The 19,570-nt window shown below is 42.9% G+C and overlaps 1 protein-coding gene across 1 annotated transcript in view; it reads right to left on the reverse strand.

Annotated features, from left to right (window-relative positions):
* Positions 1 to 3,204: 3,204 nt before the first annotated feature.
* The window catches only part of MRC2 (mannose receptor C-type 2), a 545,797-nt gene continuing 529,431 nt past the window's right edge, over positions 3,205 to 19,570 (reverse strand). Inside the window, 1 exon segment of the mRNA XM_078645096.1 lies at positions 3,205 to 15,249. Coding sequence (XP_078501222.1) covers positions 15,029 to 15,249 — 221 coding nt within the window. The 3' untranslated portion in view covers positions 3,205 to 15,028.

A 19,570-nucleotide genomic window follows, 5' to 3' on the forward strand; every position in this document is an offset into this window, starting at 1 on the left:
TTCCTGGATAATGGACAGGCAGTATTATTGGTGCTGCTGGATCTGTCAGCTGCGTTTGACACGATATCCCATTCCATCCTATTAACTAGATTAAGAAAAGTTGGTATCCAAAATCTTGCCTTTCAGTGGCTGTCAAACTTCCTAACACATCGTACCCAAACTGTCAATCTCGCCACCTTCCACTCTCCAACATCAGAGTTGACTAAAGGTGTGCCCCAGGGATCCTGCCTTAATCCCACACCGTTTAACATTTATGTGGCTCCTCTTGCAGACCATAGAAATCTGGGCTTCATCCCAATCTCATACGCTGTTGATACCCAGCTCCTAATGGCAATAATCAGTCTGCCTTCTCTGAAGTATGACCGCCATCTCGGACTGGATGAGGAACAACTTCCTCCAGCTAAATGCTAGTAAAATTGAAATTATGCTCTTCAGAGTGGTCTCCAGAGTGGTGGCCCACTAATCTAGGTCCTGCACCGATCCCAAAAGCAGTGGTGAAAAACTTAGGAGTACATTTAGACCAGAAACGCACTATGAAAGAGCAAGTCGCAACCAATGTGAGCTCTTCTTTCCACACGTTAAGTCGTCGGAGGAAGGTTTTCCCTTTGCTTCCTATGACAGTCTGGAAATCTCTCCTTCAGGCACTAGTAATACGTTGTCTTGACTATTGCAATGCCCTCTGGATCTCAGCTAATGAATCCTCTCTTAACAGACTCCAGGTGGTCCAAAACACCGTGGTCCGACTAGTCTCCAATTCTCCTTCTAGGACCGCTTCCTTGCCTCTACTCCTGGGACTACATTGGCTGCCCATCCGCAAGTGGATCCATTTTAAAATCTGCTGCATAGAACATAAGGCACTTCACGGCAACGCCCCCAGCTATTTCGCATACAGACTCAAACGATACCAGCCTTCCAGAACACTCAGATCTGGATCGAATTCGCTCCTCACCGTACCTCGTGTAAAGAAATCCCTTATAGGTGGGAAAGCCTTCTATCATTTGGCACCCTCCTAGTGGAATCAACTTCCTTTACACCTCTGCGAATGCACCAACTATCTGTAATTCCGCAGGTTTCTAAAAACCGAACACTTCTGAATCCCTCCCCTGACTCTGTAGCACTTCCGTAGCGCGAAGATACCACCTTTGGGGGTGATTCTGGCACTTAACATGACAAATAAATAAATAAGCAAAATACCACCTACATAGAGTCCTTACAATAATAAAACAACACACCGACAACTACTTTCCACAAAAAATAATCATTGACTTTGAACAAGCAATGATTACGTCAATTTTAAAAATATATCCACACACTGCAATACAAGGTTGCTATTATAACAAAAGTATCTGGAGACACCTACAAAAATCTACACTAAGTATAGATTACGCCACCAATAGTAACTTTACTTATCAAATAAAAAAATTATTACCCATGCATATGTACCAACAACTGAAGTAGCCTACCACTATAACATACTTCTTGAAAGCCCTTTCTACCAAGCAATCAAAAAAACTTAACGCCCTTCATAATCTACTTTGAAGACACTTGGGTGAGAAGGCTACATGGGTCAGGGCGCATAGACAACCAAAGTTCCAAATCCCATGGTAGAACGTCTACGATAGCTAAAACTAATACCGCGGTGGAAGGATGGCAGAATACCTTCCAAGTCACAATAGGAAGAGGACAATCAACCTTACACAAACTTATAGAAGCCATAACAAAAGAACAGCGCTATCAAGAGCTAAGGCTAGAGCAATCCCTAACTAAAATCGGCCCTAAACTCAGTTAACAAAAAAAAAAACCAATGAATGGATAACTACAACATAAAACTCGACTATTTCCAAACACCAAAGGGCTATGTCATTTAAAAATTATGTAAAATAAAACATTTACATATAATTGACATAATATAATTAAAATAAAAAAGAAACAAACAAACCAAATGTAACCTAAAACATTCCCCACCCATAATAATAAAAAATAACGTAGTTATGTTGCAGTAGACGGTCCTCGAAAACGAACAAATCCATAGTAGATACATTGAAAAACAAATCCATTCGAAAAGAAAGCCCAAAGAATGCAAAAATACAACTGTAGAAAAAAGGTTCCAACAACCCAATCCTCCCAATAACAAAACCCTTAAAAACCCGAAAATTTGCTTTAAAAAAATCACAAAAGTAGCACTGTAGAAAAAAGGTTCCAACAACACAATCCTCTGAATAATGAAACACTCAAAAACCGAAAAAATTAGTTTAAAAAAACGCCCCAACAAACCCAAAAATAAAAGGAAATGTTAAATATGAACTTGTTTCTAAGAAACAAAATATATTTTCCTTTAAAAAATAAATAAACGCGAGCTCAGGACCATCCCTTCATGAAACGGAAAACCGGTAAAGCAAAAAAAAAAAAACACCCTCCCACAATAAAATGTACAAACCCACAAGCATGAATATCAACATTAACTACAACATAACATAAATAAACAACACATAATTAACACTACATAACACAATTTCTGCGCAATACTATATCAAACACATAAAACACTAAACTACCAAAACAACACCAAAAACGAACAATTAACGTCCTAACAAATCTTACTACAGTAGTACTACCTCACCCCTACCCCAAAACTACCTCAAAAGTAAAATAAATCAAACTTAACCGATGAAACACAGACTGCCTTGTCGAAGAAGAACAACTTTATACAATCCCTCATGAAGTGATGCAGATAGTATTTTCTGTAACACTGCACTATTTATGTACAATGAACCCTTCGGATAATACCACAAGCCTGGCCTGATCGCACTACCGTTACAATTGACTCACAGCGCCACTACATTTGTGTGAGTTAAGTAATTTTTTCTGGATATAAAGCCTAAACAACTTGTGCAAAATCTGTCAGTCTTCTAAAGAAAATTGTCAGCAAATGCATACCACGTGGTATTCCCACCATTGTACCGAGTCATTTCTAAGTTTTCCAGCTGAAATAGGGGAAAACATACTGGAATCGGCTTGCCCACTTTCCAGTCAGAATTTCCCCCAGACGTTTTAGCTACGTTTTGAAGCCAAAATGCATAGGTGATCCACTTTTGACCTGTTCCCTTGGGACATGTAATCCCCATTACTGGCAAAGCAGGATTACTGGCCAGATAGCTCACAGGGCCACAGCGAAGCTTGCAATAAGTTCACTCAACATGTTAGTTGTATTATATTTTTATTCAGTAAACATCTCATTTCTCATCGAAAGCGCCAAAGAGTGGATCAGCATCTTAAAGCTCTCACCGGTACAAATCCCCTTTGAGGCAACATGGCAAAAAGCATTACAAAGCAATGTTCACATTTCTAATGGCAGAAATAACAAAGATTGACAATGAACAGTGAGGGGTCCTGTAAACGGAATGTCTGGAGGATGGACAGCATCACCCATTCTATTCTGGACTATAATAGGGCGAAAAGAAGTCCCAATGGGATGGGGTAGTTGTATTTAGTGGAGTAGAAAAGTTGATTGGGGTACAGCACTGATGACACCATCTGATACCACTCCCATGAATAATTAACCTCAAGTACAATTATTATACTTGCATAAAATGTATAATTGTTTTAGAAATTAATTTATGTTTGATGTTTTGTCTCAGATATATTATCTTGCTTACTCTTTTTTTAATGTGTAAACAGTGTTGTTAATTCTGATAAACCCAAATGAAACTTATAACACACACAACTTCATTGAATTGATTTAACTGCTAAGACATGGAATAATCAATTAAAAAAATATATATTCACACCGAAGAACAGCACTATTTACAGTCTTGGAGAAGACTGCAGTTTTGCCAGAACGAAATTTATCAATCATGTAGAATGATACTTTCACATTGACAGAATTTGAGAGCCGCATATCAATGGACTTTATACACTGTCATGATCAGGGTCCATGTATAAGACGTGTATTTTCCAGCTGTGAACACAGTTCACTCTTTACTTTTGGAAATTGGGAAACAATTTTTATCTCAGTATATGTACATTTTGATTTAAATACAAGTATTCTTGTTGTCAGACCAGTAGGAATATGCTAAACTTCTATAATATGGGTACTTCCATTGTAAACCATATATTCTTTCTAGTACTTCGGGAAAAAAAAACATATTTTGGTTACCTTAAAGTCCTCTTCAGAAAAAGTTGCAACAAAAGCAAAAGTCCACCCTGTGGCATGGTACTGCTAATGCCACTCTTCTGTAAAATCAGCAGAGTAATGCAAGAGAAAGGTAGCTGCAGGCTTCTGTATAACCTTTATTTCCTTTTTTTTAAAGGAAATACGTATATTGGCCTGACTGTAAAGCAATGCAAAGACAAAAGGGGGAGGGGGTGTTTATGTGATAACGCATGAAGAATTAGTACATTAAAAAACCACAATTGAGGGAGTCAGCAGGAGTTAGTTTTAGTTGTCTAGTGAAGGCAGAAGGAAATACCCAAACAGCCAATAGCATTAGGTGAGCGATTAATACTCCCCATGGCTGTTCCAAGACGTGACTGCAAAGTCTCAAGCCATTAGCTGAAAGAGGATGATCGAAGAATGCCTCAGTTACTTACCGGTAATATTCCTCGCCACAGTAATTAACACATGATCTTTAGGCTCCCACAGAAACTCCAAGCAAAAGAAAGTCAGCCTACTAGTCTCCCATCCCTCCAACATGGCTCCCACCGCGTTCACCAATGGGATAAAAGGCAACACCATACATCACAAAGACCTGCAACCAAAGTCACAGAAACATGAAGCCCTCAAAGAAGGGCTAGGAGGGATGGGAAACTATACTGTGGCGAGGAAGACTATGACTCAGAGAAATGAAGATTACCAGGAAGTAACCGGGCATTACCTCCTCGTTCGTTTTCCTCGCCACAGTAATTAACACTTGAGCAGATACCAAAGCAAAATCTACTTCATGGATAACAGAAGACAGTCAACACACAGAAGTCAGCAACAACAGGTTTAATGACACCAAATGGCGAAGAAATAGAATCTCAAGAATCAACAGAACCCACAACAGAAGTGGCAAAAGAAACGGAAGCACCACCCCCAATCCCAGGCCGGTAATGTGGCATAAAGGTTTGAGGAGAAGACCACGTGCTCGCCCTGCAAATATCCTCCATGGATACTCCCCTGAACACGGCTCAAGAAACAACCACACAAAATGAGTAGACAGCCTATGAACAGGTGAGAACATTGCCCTGGGCATCGTAAGCTAATAGAATACCTTCCTTAAGCCAGCAACTAAGAGAAGAAAGGGAAGGTTTTAAGTTCTGTCTAACCAAACAGAAAGTGACAAACAGTTTGTTTACTTTACAGAAAGCAGGGCACGACAAATAAATCAATAAAGCATGCTTCAGATCCAAAAGATGCATCAGAGAATCCTCCTCAGGCTGGGGATCGGGAAAGAAAACAGGAACCACCTCCGCCGCCCAATGAAAGAAAGGAGCCACCTTAGGCATAAAAGTAGGGTGAGTCAGCAACACCACCCTATGCTCCAAAAAACCCAAAAATGGGGCAGACCTCAAAAAACACCCCAATTCACCTACACGTTGCCACCAAAAAAACACCTTCAAGGTCTAAAACTTAAAGTCCACAGACTCCAGGGGCGCCAAGAGAACCCGAACGCCCTGTAGGGCTCTCAACACCAATAGAAGATCCCACGGGGTGACAACATCACTTTAGAGAGCCGAAAAGCCAGAGACCCTACCAGGTGAGCTACCAGTGACTCAACGTCAACAAAAAAGGGACCCTGGCACGCCCGAATAGTCGTCCATTTGGCCCGAAGAGTAGAAACGGCTAACCCCCATCAAAACCCTCTGTCAAAAAATCCAGAACACGAGTCGGATCCACCACATCAACAGACAACCCTGGTGCAGACACCAAACAGAAAAATTGTCCCAATGCTTAGTATAAGCCTTCAAAGTAGAAGGATGCCTGGACTGCTGAATGAGGCCAGCCACCACCGGGGAACAACCTCTCTGGAACAGAGATTGCCATTCAAGAGCCACGCCTGAAGACTCATTCCTCGGAACGCTGGGAAAGGAACATGGGGGCCCAACAAAGGATACGGCCCAACTCGAACGCACCACCAACTCCAACAACAGTGGAAACCACATGCAGCGCCACCATCCCTGGACCTCCAGAAGGACCAAAGCCCTGTCCCTCCTGTTTTTCTGCAGAACCGCTGGAATAAGTGGAACTAGGGGAAACGCATACAACAGACCCGGAGGCCACAGGAAGCATATCGCATCCACCTTCCAAGCCCCCAGGAAAGGCATAATTGTGCAGAAACAACGGAGCTTGGCATTGTCTAGAGAGGCAAACAAGTCTACCCCCGTAGACCCAAACCTCTCCTGCCACATCAGGCACGCCTCCGGGGTCAAAGTCATTGAACCCATGGACAGAAACAGCATGCTCAGACAGCCCATCACCACATTCTCCTTGCCCGGCAGGTAAATGGCAGAAAGGGAGCCCAACATCGTCTCCGCCCAAGAGCAAATGACCTGGCTGAGACAATTGAGGGACGCACCCTGCTACCCCACTGATGATTCAAGTATGACATGACAACCTTGTTGCCTGTCTGTACCTGCACATGGTGACCCACCAGTAGAGCTGCAAAGGCCAAGAGACCCAAGTGAACAGCCTTCACTTCACTGAAGGACATCAGTGCCCTGGACCATTTGCCCTGGACCGAAGAGTCCCCCAGGGTAGCACCCCTGTCCAAGAGGCTGGCATCTGTTGTCACCACTCGAGAAGGAACCACCAGAAACTGACGACCCCAAGAGAGGTGTGCCTCATCCAACCAAAACCCCAGATCCATCCTGACCTGGGCAGTCAATGGCACCCCTAGATGGAAATCCCCCTCCCATGAAACAGCACAATCAGAGGGGCCAATACTTAAGTAAAAAGCTGGGGCGAGGAATAAAGCCCAAAAGGCTATACCTTGAACTAATAATGACGGCCCAACGCACAGAAGTGTAGAAACCTTTAGGACTCCCGATGGACAGGGACATGGAGATAAGCATCCTGCAGGTTGGGGAAGGCCAGAAAATCCCCTTGATTGATCAATGGAAAAATCAGTGGCAGCGACACCATCTGGAATTTGACAGGGGGGATGAGCCAATTCAGCGATTTCAGATCCAACAAGGGTCTGAGGTCTCCAGTATGTTTCTTGACCAGAAAAAGAATGGAATAAACCCGGTGCCCCACCTTGTCTGGGGGCACCGTAACCACAGCACCCTTTTCCACGAGACTTAGAACCCCTGCCAGGAGAACCTCTCTTCTCAACCCATCCTTGGGACAAGGCGTGATTTGAAAATTGTCGGGGTTTCACCAAAAAACCAATGCGAAACCCCTCCGTCACCTCCTGAAGGACCCCCTGTTCCGAAATGGAACATCTCCACCTGCCCTCAAAGAGAGACAGGCGTCCCCCCACCTGGACCCCGCTCAAGCCATATAGCAGGGTTTGGAAGCAGTGGAGGAGGCGGAAGAACAGACAGGGAACCATGACTTGTCAGCAGACGGGGCACCCCAACCACAACCCCTTCCCCTGAAAGGGCTGGTGAGCCCTCTCTTGCCGAGCCGGACGAAAAGCCCTCCTAGTACCAAAGAACCGTGGACGGGCCGATCTGTCCGGAGCCAGAAGTTTACGATCCTCAGCAGACTTCTTAACCAAATCCTCCAGAGGGGGCCCAAGTAGCTTCACCCCTGAGAACAGAATCATCTATAAACCCTTCCAAACTGCATCCGCCTTCCAAGAAAGTAATCACAATTGGCGGCGAGCAGCGACAGAAGAGTTAGCAAGTAATCTAAATAAATGTCAGAAAGAAGCTGCACCTGTTGCTCCATCAGAGCGAGAGTGGAAGAAATTTCCTCTCCTTCGTCCATCAACTGAGCCAAAGACTGGAAGTCTTTCAACAAAGACTGAATAGTGTATGAGGAATAGGCCACAGCTCTATTATCAAAATTGGAAGCAGCAAATATGTACGTTTAACAGCTGCATCCACCTTCTTATCAACAGGGTCGGTCAGAGAAATATCCTCCGAAATAATAGCCCACTGTAAGACATCCCAGCCATCAATGAAGCCACCTTCACAGAAGCAAAAATCTTATCTGCAAAGTCCTGCAAACTATAGTGCTTTGCCAGAAACCGGGGAAACCCATGTTTATCAATATCCTTCCATTCCGTCTCCAAAAATCTAAGAACCAAAGAGTGAATAGGTAAGGATTCAGGCTGCTTCTTTTGATACTGGGAAAAGTAATCCATATATTCCTCAGACAGCCCAGTCTCAGGAAACAACAGATTAGAGCATATGTGCTGAAGGACGTCCTTCAAGTCTGAACCCTGCACATAACGACTCTTCAGCTCCACATCCTCCTACCCATCAGAATGATGCGAGGTACCAGGATCCAACATCGACTTTTTAGAAGGAGGAACAGCAGCCACAGAAGCCTGAATCATCTGCTGATTAACTGCTAAGGAAGGGACATGCTTCGATGGCTCTACCTCCTCAACGGTATGGGATTTCCCAAATGCCTTGCCACCGACTCCATCCTGTAGCACAGCACACCACTGCAGTAAGCATAGGAAACAAACACCTACTGATCCAGCAAACAGTTGACTTAAAAAACGCCTTGGTCGTCAAGGAAACACTCCCACAGTTCACTTTGGCGGCCGCCGGCACGTCCCAAGCGGGCACGCTACTTGAAAAACAATAAACAGATCCCCAAGGCTGTCCGCGAATAGGAACCGCCCCCTGCAACAAGCCACACCCACACGCCTCTGACAGTAAGCCAAGGAGCGAAAGGAGAGGCTGGAATGCGCCGACCCCGAACGGTAGGAAAGGCTCATCAGGGAAGATCAAAAATGGTGAGTAAACCTACATCACCTGGTATTTACATGTGTACTTCCATCCAGGCGCAACTCAGGTCCGACCATGCATAACAACTGAGATCAAATGTGTGCCAGAGTCTTACAGGGAGGGCCGCATGACACAACACCCAAGACAAAGAGCGTGACTCACCGGCAAGTCTGCTCAGGTAGGACAAGACAGGCAGAGTGCGCGGCAAGCATTCCACAGAGGGTGGCCCGCACAGAAATGCCAGAACCTCGCTCCCTGGGAGTCCGCTAAAGCAAGACATGAGGAGCGCGAAACACAGTATAAAATAGAAAAAGAGGTTGCCCCTGCATGCCCAGCATACCTCCACCCCAGGGATACCAGAGTCCGCTAAAGTAGGACCTTGATCCCACTTACCTATAAAACTGGAAATAGCACTCGGAGCGGAGCAAAAAAACAGGTCTTTGTGATGTATGGTGCCACCTTTTATCCCTTTGGTGGATGGAGGAGGGGGTCATGTTGGAGGGTAGGCTGACTTTCTTTTGCTTGGAGTTTCTGTGGCAGCCTAAAGCTCATGTGTTAATTACTGTAGCGAGGAAGATGGACAAGGAAGTAATGCCAATCATTGAAAGGGGTGTAGCAAATGTGCGCATTATGTATAATGCAAGCATGAGATCAGTATGACAGCTACAGTGTCAAAACCTAGACCTAAAAATGGCAGGTACTCCACTTATCTGGAGCCTTGAGTGTGATTGTAGCAAAAATCGATACACAGTAACAAAAACAGATCACCAACAATGCAAATAATCTATTGAGAAGATTAAATTGAAAGAAGCATGTGTGAAGTCAAAATGCAGGCCTTCAATCACAGCTCGCACATCAACGTGCAGGAAAATACATGGTGAACGAACTCATGGAGTCCAGGTTTATGGATTTGAAATTGAGACAGAAACATATCGCATACATACATTTCACAGAACATTTGCAGTATAGGGGTTGGTTGATACCACAAGAGAAGTATGACATGAACACCTTTTGTGTTGCCAATGATTATTAGATGATTGGAACATTATTAAATATTTATCCCTTGGGCATAAGGAGCAGCTTTTGAAACCTCATCAATCTTAGCTGCCATGAATGAATGATTGCATGAAAGTGTACGTTGACAGACGATGGGGTCAAGGCTTCATCATCTGAAAGAGGATACCCCAGATGGATTAGCTCTTCAAAATGACTTAATGGGATAATGGACATGGCTCATTTCTCCAGTCCAGTGCTATTTTTTGAGCAGCGTAAACGTACTTTACACTCATGTTAGCAATGTACTTTGTCAATGTTACACGCTGTGGCAGCATGAGAGCAACTTCCTCTAACGATACTGTTGGAGGACAAATCCAGATATAAGCAATGTAATGAGAGGATACACAAAAAGAAAGACTACATCACGGAGGCACAACGGGATTGTTTTTGTTCCTCACAATCACTTTGAGATATGCGTACCTTTAATAGCATTTCCATTACACGTTACAGAAAAAAAACATAGGTGTTAAAATTAAAACATTTTATTTAATACACTAACAAAACACATCACAAACTAGACTTGGAATATTCCCAGTTGAACTTCCTGCTTTATGTGGATCCTACAAGCTTGTGTGTTGACCAAATCCCTCTCAACCATTTGGAAAGCTGTTTGAGATTGTAATAGGTGCCTATCACAAGCCTTTTAAATGAACAAAGTATCCTTCATTGGAGGAAAGCTACTAAGGGTAATCTGCCAATCAGAAAGGGCAGATCCTTCTAAGAAAGACTTTTAAGTCTGCCTTTCCCACCGCCCCAAATAGCGGTATGTTCCATTGGCGTATGTTAGCCTGCAGCAGCATCCACTATAATTCCAGAGACTGGGCAAAGGTCTATTACCATACCGAAGAGGTCGCTTCAGATCACTTTCATCTGTGTATTCTTCGCAGATCCAAACATATTTATTTATTGCACAAGTCAAAGACACTCTAACACTGAAACTTGAGATTGTACCAGCAGCTGCCTTCATTTTCACACATTCATTCAAACAATACTGATGCAAATAAAAACTCCCTTCATCCCCCCACTCAAGATCTGAATGAACAAATATATTTATAAAGTATACTAAACATGCATTTTAAAGGGTAGCAGAAGCAAGTTGTAACTTTTCTTAGTTCCCATTCCGCTATTTTTATTTATCTTTTTTTAAGGCAAACGTAAATAATACAGCTGTGGAATTCATTTTTTTTAAATTAAAATATATTCTGGTTTCCTTCGTTTATCCCACACTCTTTCCCACAAGAAATACATGTTGGGCTACATCAGTGGGACACAATACTGTAGCAAAAAAAACAAACGCTTTCCATAAGAGGAAGTCCCTTGGTGTATTCGGGGGGACACATGGCTATACAAATACAAAAGCAAAGTGTGCCCTGGCTGTAGACAATGTGACAACCATCTTGGAGTGTTTGGTAAATACCGCCATAAGAGCTGCACTGTGAAACCACAATAAAACCTTGACCTGCAAATACAAAATTTTCTTTTTAATGGTTGGCCTGACGGGCGTATCCAGCCTGCTGGATAAACTCAGATATCATCAAATATCATTTTAAAAAAGGCATGCTGCTAATATACTCTTAAGTGAAGAAGCACAGAATTATAGGATGGATGAATGGTTTGAGTTAGTATTTGTCCACCCAGCTAGTCTGGCTGGGCAAAAATGGCCTATATACTCTTCTGATCCAGGCACCAAGTTAGGTTAGATGGAGATGCAGTGCTGAAGTCTTCCTCTATATATGCATCTACTGACAGACGGCTCCACTGCATCAAGGGATGAAACGGAGCCAGATAGAAGGACTAAAGTTTAAGAAATGTTAAAATATTGACAGAAACCAATCACTTTCTGCTATTACGGGGAGAGCTAAAAGCCATGCACTGAAATCACCCAGAGAATGCCTAATGAAGCAGAATTCTGGAGCGAATGATGCCCCCGTACCATGAAGCCAGAACTTCTTAACAAAGGATAAGGTACGGAACAATATTCCTAAACTGTATAATCCAGGAGCAATCGTGCGATTGCAAACTCACAAAAACAACTCGAACATATAAAACCAGAGTTTCTCATTCTCATTAAAAAGTAAGTTTAACAATGTCCTGTGTTACAATACTTGATTAGTGTCGCAATTATGAAATGATTAAACAATAATATTTTTTTTATTCAAAAGAAACATGTTTTCTCGTGGATTACTGAGAAGCTCTAGGGGCAGCGATGGAGACAGACTAACATTGTAATGTGGGCCTTACATTTTCTCCTGGATGATAGCCCACTCCTAAACAGGAAAGTATGTGGGCCCTGCATTTCTACATGCATGGTTCTCTCAGTGAAAGGCAAGAGAAGGGAGGACAAAGTAACAGTAAGAGTGACTGGAACCCTACAGCAGTTTACAGCTACTATATCCTGGTGGCAGTTCTGAGGTACTACAGGGTGTGAGGGGTCAAAAGAGAAAAAAAAAGTCTCACATCTGATTCTATTCATAAATGTCTGCATCACTCACCAGAAATCATATTGTGGCCTTGTTCCAAAGTAGTATAAAGCACCTTTAAGACTATATCTACGCTTTTGTAGCCCTAAACCACCCTAACACAAGCACCAGTGGAGGTGGCACGTCAGAAATACAATTTTTCGTCAATTATTGATCTGGGTAGGTCCAAGATAGGAGAAACATTCTCGGCCTGACTTTTAATAGGAAATTTGATTTTTATAGAGATTTGAGAGTGACACATTAATGTTTCTTATTTTCTCAGCTGTGTAAGCTGAAGCAGTATGTAAGAGAGAGAAGGGGAGATGTTGAAAATACCCTACGCGTTTTGAATAAAAAATTTAAAAAAGGAGAGAAGCACTGTCTTAAGAATCTTCATCAGGTCAAAAAGTCTATATAATAGTAGAGAGGTGTGTAAGCATGATACAGGTAATAAAAGTACATGGTCACCACAATGGCGCACCATCTTACTCAAATAGCTTGTTTTATTCAAAGGAACCTCTGTGTCAGGCCAGTTTTACTATCAAATTATATCACAGCCTCAATAAAAAAAAGGAAAAATTCACTGTAACGTTTAGTAGAAAAGAGACCTTCCATAATCTCATCTCACACTATAGTAGCAGAGCAGAGGCTACATCTGTATGCATTTGAAAAGCAAACCCTGACAGCGCACACATTTTATGAGCATTGCATAATAGCTCTCACATTTCAAAGCAGAACGTAAAAAGTGCACACATCAGAATCATAGCCTGAGTGTTAACACTTTTCAGAATCAGGCCTTAATTGTGCACACATTTCAGCAGTAGATTGTAGCCTGAGTGTGGACACATTTCGAGCAATGTGAATAAACGTAAATTGAGCAGCCCTTGATTCCCGGGTACATAGTACCCTTTTTTATGCTCCTCCCTAATGCTACTCTATAGATACAATGGTCTGGTCCTGTAACATATATAGTTTTTTTTCCAAGGTAGGTAATTCCAATATTAGTAGAGATTTTGTAGCCGGCACCCAGTCTGGTGCATTTTACCCAGGGCTTTCTCAAGGCTATATGGTTTACTACTATACAAGTTCCATGAATAGTTCAGTGGTACAGTGCTCAATGAAACAAATCGTGCACACCTACAGACCACAACTTTAACCTACACAAAAGGGCTGCTGCACCCACAACCTTGTTTCTCTGAGGATGCCACAACTTCGAACGAGTAGTGATCTAAACCAGGTAGTGCCCGCAATAAAGGAACTCATAACGTATTTAGTAATAAGACAGCACAAAGAGAAGCCCAATATGTACCTGGGATTCAAGGCCGAACTCAAAGGAAACAGAAATACACATCAACCAACTTTACTGCCAGGAGCGGCTGGTGCAGGTAACCGAGGTGGGGCGGGGTGGGGGCAGGGGAGGGACTCAACAGGACGACGAGTGAACATTTTTATTTATTCAATTTCCCCCCCCGTCGTCGTCTGTTGAGCCCCACTACTCTAACCTGCCGCTCCTGTTTACTGCACATAAGATTGAGCATAAAGAAATTGCACCACCACTGCACACCTGCCAGAGAAGGCTTCAGAAGCAAGTCATGAAATTGTGCAAACTTCAAAACCATATGTGTGCACACATTTGAAGTTGATAGCGTATAAGCTCGCACATATTTCAGAAGCCATAAAGTACACACATTTAAAAATCATAATGTAAGCGTGCACGTATTATGGAAGGCAACCCAGAGGCTGCCCGCAATTCAGAAGCAGATCTCGATCATGCACACATATCTGCAGTGGACCAACACATTTTAGAAGAATAGCCTGAGACTGCATAGCCTTTTACACACACAGCCTTATAGTGCAAACGTCTCTAAAGCATGGTCTTAGAGAGTAGCCCTGCTGAGGTATACTCACAGCATTGAACATACGTGGAAGGCTGAGGTGCTCTGGGCTTGACAAATGTTCGGACCGCTGCTAAGAGTCAGCAAAGAGTACCAGCCTCACTGCTAAACCCTGTACACAAATCCATGAACATGGGAAAATAATTTATCAACAAGGTTCCTCTACTGACAGGTAATCTAGAGAAGCCATTTTAGTGAATATAATCTTGTAGTTAGTCTGACACTGAAAGGAAAGATAATTCCTTTACACCACAAGAATATTCAATATATCAGAAGATCATTTCTTTCATTTTGGTAATAATACCCTCACGTGATTCACATAAGGTATTTCTTCAAAGCTTCATATATTTTTGGGAGATGCATTTTCTGTTCCAGTACCATGTATCCAGTTTATGGGAGATGAAACCTTGTTTCCAGTACACAGCATCTAATTGATGGGAGGTAAATTTGATTTTTTTAAAGGCCATCTCTCTTCAAGAAGGTCAATCCTGTTTCCACAGATAGTCCTTTTAGCTGGTTAAGCTAATGGTCCCATTTCCAGGGTCTCTAATTAGTCTTGGAGATGAAACCTTCTTAACAAGCAAGGAATGTACTTCTCCTGGATGGTCCAGGGCACATGCAGATATCATTAATCAATGGGCGGCTTCTGATGTTGCTTTTAGCGGACTGCATGCCCCAGAAGTTAACCGTCCTGTCCCAAGGACCAGTCCTTCAGTTGAAAACCTAGTTCTAGTCTTGCTGCTCATTCATTTCCATGTCGGATACCAGGATGTTCTTCTCTACTGCTTCGCCGGGATCGGAGGTGGTCCTGCTGTATCGGGCACTCTCAAAGGCCCCCCGTTCCAGGCTCTTCCGCCGCCTGTAAAGGTAGATGGCAATGCCTATCACTGCACACAGTGCTACTGTAGACAGGACCACCACAGCTATGGCTGTTGTGTTGTCTGGGAGGCCTACGAAAAGAGAAAATGTCAGAGTTCAGAAGAGAATAAAACATCTTTGCAGATCATGTTTATAGAGACTTTCCATCGCTCAATTCCTTTTTTATGCAATAGGGAGTGTAAAATCTTTAAAAGTAGTTTGATACTGCATACTGTGCTATATGGGAAGGCGGGACTTCCTGCTTAGACTAGCCATGGCTTTCTGTTAGAAAATAGCAGAGCAGACATGCAGAGTATCAGCCCCTGTTGACACACTACCACTGATGTTAAAGCCCGAGTCTATGTACCCTCATCTGCTATGTAATAACTGCCTGACACCTTGCAATATAGCGGCTTCAGCAAGAAAGCTTTATTTCTACCAGCACCATAAGAAATGGTCCAGAGATGTCAATGTGGGACTTTAGACTTTCAAAAATAAGCTCAGAAGTTCCAGGTTTATAATTAATATCGGATGTTACGAGTCAGGTGCCGGACCGGTAAGAAGTCTTCAATTGCATTGCATTGCAAACCTGATGCACAATATGCTGTACTACGAATGTGTGCAATGCTTTAAGAGCTAAAGCTGTGGCTCCAGTTCTAGTCATAGTCTGCAGTGCCACAGAGCACACAAGTCAAGAAAGACTTCAGTTCGGACAAGCAGTACCACAAAGTGTGCCCAAACTAAGCTGTTATTCTTGAATTTATTGGATACCATTTACAGTTCAAATTACAGACTTCAATCCAGCTATTTTTACAGTGGGGCAAGGGGGTGTGTTCTGCAACGTGCTGTTTTTTTAACATTTATTATGTTTTTATTGAAACAGTGAAAATGACAGCATAATGAAATACTATTCATATAAACAATCCCAATAGTCTTGTAGTGACATAAAGTAATCCAGAGTTCCACAGGACAAGATAAACAGATAACCAGGCTTCAGTACAAAACGTTCTTTTTATTCTTTGGCAAACTCGTATCCATATGTAAAGAACAGCCAACACGTGTTTCGTCTGTACTAGATCAGTACTCAGACTTTCTAAAGGCTATAAGTTGATTATTTGGTAGTTCCAGAATCAAAACAAGAGTGAAGAACGGTTGGTCACTACTAGGTAAAAACTCTCCACGGCATAATAAACTTGGTATCAGGACAATCACCACTGAAGGATAAATGTGGTAAGCTGACCATATGATCCAATCTTATCATGCGCGGTGATTGATGACGGCGTCTTGCCAGTATTAGAGGACTAAACGTATTACGGGCAGTCCGTTCTTGCGTCAACTTCGACTTGGTGCTAACTGACACTCACTCGTTCTAGGAGGATCTCCAGGGGCTCACTATTTCCTTACCCCAGTGTGGCTTTTACATTGAGAGGATATTACACCGCATTGAGGAGTTTTGTATAGTACAACTTTTCAACAGATTTGGTTTCGGGCTAAGACAGACCTAGACTGTGTTAAGATTGGATCATATGGGTAGCTTACCACATTTATCCTTCAGTGGTGATTGTCCTGATACCTAGTTTATTACGCCGTGGAGAATTTTTACCTAATAGTGACCAATCGTTCTTCACTCTTGTTTTGATTCTGGAACTACCAAAGAATCAACTTATAGCCTTGAGAAAGTCTCAGTACTGATCTAGTACAGACGAAACACGTGTTGGCTGTTCTTTACATTTGGATACGAGTTTGCAAAACAATAAAAGGAAAATGCTACTTACCAGTATGCATCTGTTCTTGGCATGTAGAGCTGCAGAGTTGCACACTATGCATAGATTGCCACCTAGTGTTGGGCCGGATGTTTGCAGGTTGTTTTGTTGTAGAAAAGTCTTTGGAAGTCACGGGATAGGTGACTCCTCCTTTGGATGATACTGCGCATGGGCATCGTCTCGGTCCCCAGATTGGTTTTCGCCATTAGGGAAGTGATGGAGCTGTATAAGAGATAGTGATGTCCATGTGATATGTATCTAAGTAAGATAATACTGTAACAGATAAAGGTAGCTGGGGAGGCGGGTGGGCGTGAGCAACTCTGCAGCTCTACATGCCAAGAACAGATGCATACTGATAAGTAGCATTTTCCGTTCGAGGCATATGAGCTGCAGATTGCACACTATGCATAGATTACATAGCAGTTCCCACACCTAGAGGCGACCCACATTATCTGTTGCAGTTGTTTGAAACAGAGTTTTTAGTACAGCCTGGCCCACAGTGGCATGTTGCTTAGTTTGCACATCTACACAGTAATGCTTTGTGAATGTGTGCGGTGTAGACCATGTAGCTGCTCTGCATATATCATATAGGGGAATGTTCCCTAAGAATGCCATTGAAGCCCCTATCTTCCTGGTAGAATGGGCTTTTGGTGGGATTGTTAATGTACGCTTGGCTTTTTGATAACATATTTGTATACATTTAACAATCCACCTAGCGATCCCTGATTTTGATATGGGATTGCCTTTATGTGGCGGTGATAAAGACACAAAAAGTTGTTTTGTCTTACAAAAAGCTTGTGTCCTTTCAATGTAGTACAGTAATGCTCTCTTGACATCTAAAGTGTGTAGAGCTCTTTCTGCGACTGTTTGAAGCTGCAAGAAAAATACGGGCAGCTCAACAGATTGATTTAGATGAAATGGTGAAATGACTTTTGGAAGGAATTTTGGATTAGTACGAAGAACCACTTTGTTATGATGCATTTGTAGAAAGGGTTCTTGAATGGTAAATGCTTGTAGTTCACTAACCCTCCTGAGGGAAGTAATGGCTACTAGGAAAGCTACTTTCCAGGTTAGAAATTGCAATTCACATTTATGTAATGGTTCAAAGGGAGGTCCCATTAGCCTTGTGAGAACCACATTTAAATTCCACCCTGGTGCAGGTGGTGTTCTGGGAGGAATTATTCTTTTGAGTCCTTCCATGAAAGCTTTAATAGCTGGTACTCTAAAGAGAGATAGATGTGGCCTATTTTGCAAGTATGCTGCAATGGCTGCAAGGTGTAACCTAATAGACGTGTAGGCTAAATTACACTTTTGAAGGTGTAATAAACGTCCGATAATATGTTGAATAGACACGTCTAAAGGATTAATTTGATTGTTTTGGCAGTATATGACAAACCTTTTCCACTTAGCAGCATAACATGCTCTAGTAGTAGCTTCCTTGATAACGTTCATACATTCTGGGGGAAGGTTGAGGTAACCAAACTCTATGACCTCAGGAGCCAGATCGCTAGGTTGAGCTGAGCTGGGTCAGGGTGTCTGACCTCTCCATGGTTCTGCGTTAATAGGTGTGGAGATAGGTTTAGTTTTTGGTGTGGTACTACAGACATTTGTAACAGCGTGGTGTACCACGGTTGTCTTTCCCAAGTTGGAGCGATCAGGATGAGCGTTAGGGAATGTTGCTGTAGCTTGCGTACCACTAATGGAAGTAGTAAGAGAGGAGGAAAAGCGTACACAAAAAGCTTTGACCAGTTCATCCATATCGCATTGCCTTTGGACAATGGGTGTGGGTATCTGGCGGCAAAGTCTGGGCATTTTGCGTTTTCGTGGGTGGCAAAGAGGTCTATTTGAGGTTGTCCCCACATTTGAAAGAACGGATGAAGAACTTGTGGATGAAGTTCCCACTCGTGGATTTGCTGTGTTTGTCGACTTAGCAGTTCTGCTATAGTGTTTTGTACTCCTGGGACGTGTTGGGCTAATAGGAAGATCTTTAGTGGTATAGCCCATCTCCATATCTGCTGTGCTAACTGAGAGAGCTCCAGAGATTGTGTCCCTCCTTGCTTGTTTATGTAGTACATAGCTTTCATATTGTCTGTGCGGACTAAGACAGCTTTGCCTGACACTTGAGTTTGAAAAGCTTTTAGGGCTAGAAACACAGCTAGCAACTCTAAGTGGTTGATGTGGAGTAGCTTTTGTTGCGGTGTCCACCTGCCTTGCATTGTGTGATGCAGTAGGTGAGCTCCCCAGCCGGAGAGCGATGCGTCCGCTGTCATGACTATTTGTGGAACTGGCTCTAGAAACGGTCGCCCTTTGGAAAGGTTTTTGGTGTTCCACCATTGCAGAGAACGATGAGTCCGACCGTCTACCAACACTAGGTCTGTCAGTTGACCTTGAGCCTGGTTCCATTGGCGTGGTAGGCACTCTTGCAGTGGACACATTTGCAATCTTGCATGAGGTACTATAAATATGCAAGATGCCATCATTCCTATGAGCTGCATCAACACTCGAGCTGGTAGCGAGTGTTGCGCTTTGAATTTTGTTCGGAGAGTTTGTACACTGGTTATCCTGGCTGGAGAGGGATAAGCTAGCGTTAGTTGGGTGTTTATTGTAGCGCTGAGATACTGTTGTATGTGTGAGGGTTGTAGATGTGACT

Source organism: Lissotriton helveticus, chromosome 5_1 (genome assembly GCF_964261635.1).
Source record: "Lissotriton helveticus chromosome 5_1, aLisHel1.1, whole genome shotgun sequence".
NCBI classification, from domain to species: domain Eukaryota; kingdom Metazoa; phylum Chordata; class Amphibia; order Caudata; family Salamandridae; genus Lissotriton; species Lissotriton helveticus.